Genomic DNA, 7,706 nt, shown 5'->3' with positions numbered 1-7,706 from the left:
CGTAGAGCTCTGGAACCTGCTCGACACAACGTCACCAGACGTCGCCTTCCTCATGGAAACATGGATGAACGCCTCCTCAGCACCCGACATCGCCATCCCGGACGGATACAAGATCACCCGGAGGGACCGCGGCAATCAGACCGGAGGAGACATCGCCATCATCCACAGGAACACCATCCCTATCACGACCAACACCGACGACACCCTCGCTACCGCCGAACACCTGCACTTCCAGATCCACACCGACCCCAAAACCACCCTCAGAGGCACCCTCATCTACAGACCTCCGGGACCACGCACACAATTCAGCGAGGACATCGCCGACTTCATCAGCCCGCACGCCCTCCCCTCCGCTGACTACATCCTCCTCGGGGACCTCAACTTCCACCTGGAGAACAACAACGACCGCAACACCACCACCCTGCTGGACAACCTCGCCAACCTCGGTCTCAAGCAGCTGGTGACCCCACCCACTACGCCGGACACACACTCGACCCCGTCTTCTCATCCAGCAAGGACATCGCCTTCAGCCACGCCACCGGACTCCACTGGACGGACCACAGCTGCGTCCACTTCAGCTTCAGAAAGAACACGATCCACCACCACCAGCAACAGGTTGCACGCAGCAGCTGGAACAAGATCACAGCCGACCAGCTCGCCGCATCCCTGAGCCAGGACCCCCCCGCCAGCTCAGCGAACCCCAGCCAGGCCGCCAACAACCTCACGAAGTGGATCACCAACTGCGCAGACGACCTCGCCCCTCTGAGGACCCCGCCTAGCAGACCCGGCAGCAAGAAAGCACCATGGTTCACCGACGAACTCAAGAGCTCCAAGAAGAACTGCCGGGCTCTCGAGAGAGCCTGGCGCAGAGACCCAACACCAGACAACATGACCACCTTCAAGCTCGCCACTCGAAAACACCACCAACTGATCCACACCACCAAGAAAACCGCATTCAAGGAACGACTGGACAACAACGCACACAACAACAAGGAACTCTTCAACATCGTCAAAGAGCTCTCCAACCCCAACGCCAAAAACAACGACATCACCCCATCGCAAGACCTCTGCAACTCCCTCGCCTCCTACTTCCACAACAAGATCGCAGACATACACAACAGCTTTGTCACACAGCCAACGCACCCTACGACCGCACCTGCCCCCCCCCCACCACCACCCTCCGCACCTGGACCCCGATCAACACCGAAGAAACCCGACACACGATGAACTCCATCCACTCCGGATCTCCAATTAACCCCTGCCCTCACCACGTCTTCAACAAGGCCGACGCTGTCATCGCACCCCACCTGCGGGACATCATCAACACCTCCTTTGACACCGTTACCTTCCCGGAGAGCTGGAAGCACGCCGAACTCAGCGCTCTACTGAAGAAACCATCAGCGGACCCCACCAAACTCAAAATCTACCGCCCCATCTCGCTCCTCCCGTTTCCAGCCAAAGTCATCGAGAAGACCATCAACAAGCAGCTGGCAGCCTTCCTCGAGATGAACGGATCCCTCGACCTCTCGCAGTCTGGCTTCCGGGCCAACCACAGCACCGAGACCGCCCTCATCGCAGCCACCGATGACATCCGAGCCCTGCTCGACAACAGGGAAAATGCGGCCCTCATCCTCCTGGACCTTTCTGCGGCATTCGACACTGTCTGCCATCGCACCCTAGTGCAGCGCCTCAGCAACGTCGGAATCCAAGAGAAGGCACTAGAATGGATCATCTCCTTCCTCGCCGGAAGGACACAGAGAGTCCGCCTCCCCCCGGTCAGATCAGAAGCCACCGAAGTCATCTGCGGCATTCCTCAAGGCTCCTCGCTCAGCCCCACCCTCTTCAATGTCTACATGAGCCCCCTTGCGGCCTTCGCACGCCAACACAACCTCAACATCATCTCTTACGCCGACAACACCCAGCTGATCCTCTCCCTCACCAACGACCCCGCCACCGCCAGAGCCAACCTACACGACGGGATGACAGACGTAGCCGAGTGGATGATGAACAGCCGCCTGAAACTGAACTCAGACAAGACGGAAGTCCTCATCCTGGGCTCCTCGCCCTCTGCCTGGGACGACTCCTGGTGGCCCCCCGCCCTGGGCAGCGCACCCAAACCAACAGACCACGCACGCAACCTGGGCTTCATCCTGGACTCCTCCCTCTCCATGACCAGACAAGTCAACGCCGTCTCATTGTCGTGCTTCAACATCCTGCGCATGCTACGTAAGATCTTCCGGTGGATCCCCACCGAGACCAGGAAGACGGTCACCCAGGCCCTCGTCACCAGCCGACTGGACTACGGCAACTCCCTCTACGCCGGAACCACTGCCAAACTTCAGAAGAGACTTCAGCGGATCCAGAATGCCTCAGCAAGACTCATACTCGACATCCCCCGACACAGCCACATCTCCGGACACCTGAGAGACCTGCACTGGCTCCCGGTCAACAAGAGAATCACCTTCCGTCTCCTCACCCACGCACACAAAGCCCTACACAAGCAAGGCCCAAGATACCTCAACAGCCGCTTCAACTTCTACACTCCCACACGCCAGCTTTGATCGACCAGCCACGCCCTCACCGCCGTCCCCCGCATCCGAAGAGCCACCACAGGAGGATGGTCCTTCTCCTACCTGGCCGCCAAGACTTGGAACTCCCTCCCGACCCATCTCCGCCTGACCCGAGACCACCTCGCCTTCAGGAAGCAGCTCAAGACCTGGCTGTTCGAGCAGTAGCGAACCCCCCCTCCCCAAGCGCCTTGAGACCCTCCGGGTGAGTAGTGCGCTATATAAATGCATTGATTGATTGATTGATCTGGCTACTAATATTGCTACCGAGATGAAGCGCTAGCTCTTCCTTAACAATGGCCCTCATCTTTATCTAAAGTTCCACTATCAAATTCCTCACCCATGGAGGACAATCAGGATTTCTGCAAGGGGTTAAGGATGGCTCTACCGCTCCTCGTGATCTTACTGGTTCACACTTACTGGGGCAAGTTTCTGCGCTAGAAGTTTAATTTGATCCTGCCCCATTACCAGGTTTCGCCTCGTAACTTTGGGCAGTGTGGTATTTGTTCTGCTTTTGCGAGTTGTCGGTTTTACTGGGGATGGATGTATGGGTGGTGACAAGATCAGGTGTTGTCCGGGTGGGGATTTTGAAAGACTATGAGTGGAGCCCAGGGTAGATTCTGCTAAGATAAGTGACCCTGTGGGCTGGGGATAAAAGTTCTGGGGTTAGAGATAGTCACCTCTCGGTAAGCTCAATTTCTGTTGATACTACCCCAATGGCTCTCTGAAGCATCCTGTCAATTGAGGTTTGGGGGAGTGGGGCCGGTAGTAGCACCGAAGGTTTTTTTTTTTTATACACAACCATACTTCCCCCATAACCAAAGCCGTCATAGACACGAGGGTCAGATTGGTCGACTAATCACCAAACTGCTAGTTAGGAGCTGATCGAGAGCCAAGCAAAACCTTGGCCTCAGAGGACAGAAGTGCAACGTAAATGTTGGAATAACAGCAAGAGGGGAAAATGAACACAGTCCTCAAGGTACGAAATGCAAAAGGCAAAAATGGGGTCGGAACCCCGAAGACAAAATACAACGTGGGGGTAGGTTTAGCAGCAATAGGGCATAAAACTACAGTCCGTAAAGTGCAAGGTGTTAGAAGCTAACAGGATCTAAACCCTATGGTCAAAAGTGCAAGACGGGAATATGTATAGCAGCAAGAGGGCATGGAAAACACAAACCATAAAGTGCCAGGCGCTAGATGTTAACAGAAACTGGCCCCTAGGGACAAAAGTATAACATGGGAGTAAGTGTAGCAGCAATAGGGCATAAAAAACACAGAACATAGAATGCAAGGCGCTTAATATTAAGAGGATCTGGCCCCCGAGGACAAAAGTGCGACAGGATTAAAAATTTAGCAGCAAACCGGCAAGTGAGCATGGTCCTTGGTGTGCAAGGCGCAGAAAGCTATCAGAAACTCGGCCCAGAGGACAAAATGTGACTTGCGTGGTTTTTAGTCAGCTATGTTAGGCATGTAGGCAGATTACCATTTAGAAGGTACATTGGATATTGGCCCAGTATTAACTGTTAAACAGGTCCAATAGGGTACAGTCATCCAAGAATACAAATTAATATATAGGATAAGTCCTGTTGAGTATACTGAGAGAAAAAAAAAACGGTTCCAACTAACTACATGGGGGGCACTGTTCACAGCAAACACAGGGGCTGTTGTGGAGGATGGTTCACAGTACCTTTCTACCGATTCTTGAAGGACGCTGAGAAATGGGCCCTTGGGAGTAAGAGGGGTGGCCCTGCCCTGCCTCTTCCTGGCTATGACGGGCAAGGACCGGCCCGCCCTTGGCCCCGGCTTTGCCAAGGCGCTGCCCGGGCACGTCCAGCAGTGCGGGAGCCCGCTCTGGAATTTATAGTGGCGCTTCCTGACACAGGTGATGATGCTGGTGCTGGTAGAGAGGCGCGAGGCACCCCGGGGCACTGAGTCCTGGCCCCCTCTCGTCTGGGTAAGGCTGCTGGAATAACAGGCCTCCCGCGCTGCGGGAGCCCGCTCTGGTTTTTATAGTGGTGCCTCCTGGCGCAGGTTCTGATGCTGGCGCTGGTGGAGAGGCACGAGGCACCCTGGGGCACTGAGTCCTGGCCCCCTCTCATCCCGGTAAGGCTGCTGGAATAACGGGCGTCCGCGCTGTGGGAGCCCGCTCTGGAATTTATAGTGGCACCTCCTGGCGCAGGTGCTGAGGCTGGCACTGATGGAGGGGCGCGAGGCACCCTGGGGCACTGAGTCCTGGCTCCCTCTCGTCTCGGTAACGCTGCTGCAATAACGGGCGTCACTTGGATTGGGGTAGATTGTAGTGTAGTAGATTAGGGTAAATTGGAGCGGGATGGGGTAGATTTGAGTGAAGTGGGGTATACTGGTGCTGAGTGGAGTGGGGTTGATTGTGTTACATTGAGTGGACGGAGGTAGATTGGAGAGGAGTGATGGGGATAGATTGGAGTGGAGTGGAGTAGATTGGAGTGGGGTAGATTGGGATAAAGTAGGGTAGACTGGGGTAAAGTGGTATAGATTGGGGTGGAGTAGGGTTGATTGGAGTGTGGTAGATTGGGCTAGATTGTAGTAGAGTGGACTGGGGTAGATTGGATCGCAGTGGAGTAGAATGTGGTAGATTGGAGTGGAGTGGGCTAGATTAGAGTTAGAGTGGATCTGGGTAGATTAGGGTAGAGTGGAGTGTACTAGAAAGGGGGTAGATTGAAGTGGAGTGGAGTAGATCCGAGTTGGATTGGGTAGATAAGGATGAAGTGAAGTGAGGTAGTTTGAAATGGTGTAGATTGGGGTGGGTGGAGTAGGGTAGAATGAAGTAGGGTGGAATGGGTTGAAGTGGGCTGTTGTAGAATAGATCGGATTGAGGTGGATTGGGGTAGATTGGAGTGGAGTGGGGTATACTGGACTGGGTAGATTTGAGTGGGGTGCAGTAGATTGATGCTGAGTGGAGTGGGTTAGATTGGAGTGGAGTGGGGAGGATTGGGTTGGATTGAGTGGAGTAAATTGGGGAGGAATGAAGTGGGGTAGATTGAAGTGGAGTAGATTGAAGTAGAGTGGAGTGGGGTAGATTGGAGTGGGGTGGGGTAGATTGGGGTGGAGTGGGGTAGATTGTAGTGTGGTAGATAGGGGTATATTGGAGTAAAGTGGGGTAGATTGGATCATTGTGGAGTGGAAATGGGCCGATTGGAGTGAAGTGGGCAAGATTGGAGTTAGAGTGGAGTGAGGCAGAATGGGGTAAAGTGGACTGAGGTAGAATGGGGGCTAGATTGGAGTGGGGTAGATTAGAGTGGGGCTGGGCAGATTTGAGTGGGGTAGAATGGCGTAGATTGGATTAGAATGGAGTGGAGTAGATTGTGGTGGAGTGAGGTAGATTGGAGTGCGGTAGGTAGGGTAACGATTGGAGTGGAGAGGGGTCAGTGTTGTGGAGTGGAGGGGTGTAGAGTAGAGTGGTGTGGCATGTTGTAGAGTGTCTTAGATGGAGGGGTGTAGAGTGGTGTACCATGGAGTGGAGTGGGGTAAAATGGAGTGGAGTGGCGTAAAGTGGAGTGGTGTGATGTGATGTAGTGTGGAAGAGCATATAGTGGTGCAGATTGTTGTAGACTGGAGCTGTAAAATGGAATGGCGTAGTATGCATGGTGTGATAGAACACTGCCATTACAAACAACACATTACATTTACCAGACATACAGTTTTACTGCGCATAAACGATAATGTGTGGAAATGTCATCACCTAGTGTGTTGATGTGTTTTTATCTTTTTCAAATATTTGCTCCCACCAAACTTCAGAATTACAAAAAAATGTACTTCATTCATACTGTCCTAATTCTGACATATTCGGAAAATATCAGCACAGTTCATATTTGTTGTGTGCTAGAAAAAATATCCTCTCCTCGCACATTGCCACAAATTCCCTCAGTTTGAACTCAGAGTAAGAAAAGTAAACACCAATCGTCCAGGAAGACAGATCCTGACATTTGACCTCTGTCTTTGAATGCAGAACAAATGTGACAAGATTTACAGGCCTATCCACAGAAAGGATACTGTAAACAAAGTAGAGTCACGGGAGGGACGAACCCAAGCTGAACAGCCTAAAAAAAGCTTTCAGAATGCCCATAAGAAGCCGTAAGCAAACCAGACAACCCTGCAGTCTGGAAGGCTTCAACTTAAAAAGGCAATTCTGATAAAAAAAAATTTTAAGTGGAGCATTTGGCAGAGCACTTAGATCTCAGAAAAAAACAGTGGCAACTCCTCTGCTACGGCGGAGGAGCATTGCCCCACTGCTCGCTGAGCAGGGCGAAAAAATAAAAATAAAAAGACAAGAACTTATTATCGTTTTATTTTTCTGTGCGACTCAAAGCTAGGTTAGGGCGGGGCGGGCTGGGCTCGCCGTCACCAGAGGAAGGAGGAGATTTTTGCACAACCTAAGTGCCCAAGACGGTTTGGTCGGCCCTCTTTGGCCGGCCAAACTGTCATGTGCACTTAGTATGTTCTCCACCTGTCTGTGTTGCACAGCTGCGTGGAGAACATGCCCAGGCTCACAGGCATTGCCTGAGCAGTTTAACAGGCCGCTCAAACCAATCACGACACTGCCCATGCAGCATCGTGATTGGCTGGGAGAGTCTGGGAACCTTGTGATTCCGGTGCAGCCAATATGAGACTGAGGACGGAGGTGAGGCAGCGACAGCGTTGACAGGTCCATTTTTTTCCATCCCTCCCGACTCACCAATCCTCTTCTGATGCAGCTGCCACTGAAAAAAACACCTCACACATGGGTGATGCTCACAACTGCCTTTAATTAAACTTTCTAACAGAGATGATGCACAGACTCTGATACAAACTCAGGATCTATGATGTAGTAGTTTCTTTCAGGGGGCTTAACTTCCTTAAAGGTCCCTGTGTCCCAACTTCTGCAAAAAAAGAAAAAAAAAGTTTAATTCGTTCGTTTACCATTTTGTACATTTTGTACTTTAAATCAGACAGGTCAGATAGTTTTGTGGGGCCTGGGTCAACATTCTCTATCAGGGCCCCCAAAGACCGTTTTACAAATTAAATAACAAGAACAAACTTGCCTCAAAATCTATAAATAAATGAACACGGTACCCTGAAAAAGTGCAATAATGAAATATGAAAATGATGACCCCTCTTCCCTCC

At 52.1% G+C, this 7,706-nt stretch overlaps 1 protein-coding gene across 1 annotated transcript in view; it reads right to left on the bottom strand.

Moving 5' to 3' along the window:
- Window positions 1–7,359: 7,359 nt before the first annotated feature.
- LOC147726186 (sperm microtubule inner protein 6-like) overlaps window positions 7,360–7,706 on the bottom strand; it is an 86,310-nt gene continuing 85,963 nt past the window's right edge. Inside the window, exon 3 of the mRNA XM_086962896.1 lies at window positions 7,360–7,462. Coding sequence (XP_086819022.1) covers window positions 7,360–7,462 — 103 coding nt within the window. The remainder of the gene's footprint in view (window positions 7,463–7,706) is intronic.

This window comes from Lissotriton vulgaris, chromosome 3_1, assembly GCF_964263255.1.
Source record: "Lissotriton vulgaris chromosome 3_1, aLisVul1.2, whole genome shotgun sequence".
Taxonomy (NCBI): domain Eukaryota; kingdom Metazoa; phylum Chordata; class Amphibia; order Caudata; family Salamandridae; genus Lissotriton; species Lissotriton vulgaris.
The sequence above is the reverse complement of the archived record's forward strand: the minus strand, read 5'-3'. Positions and strand labels throughout refer to the sequence as shown.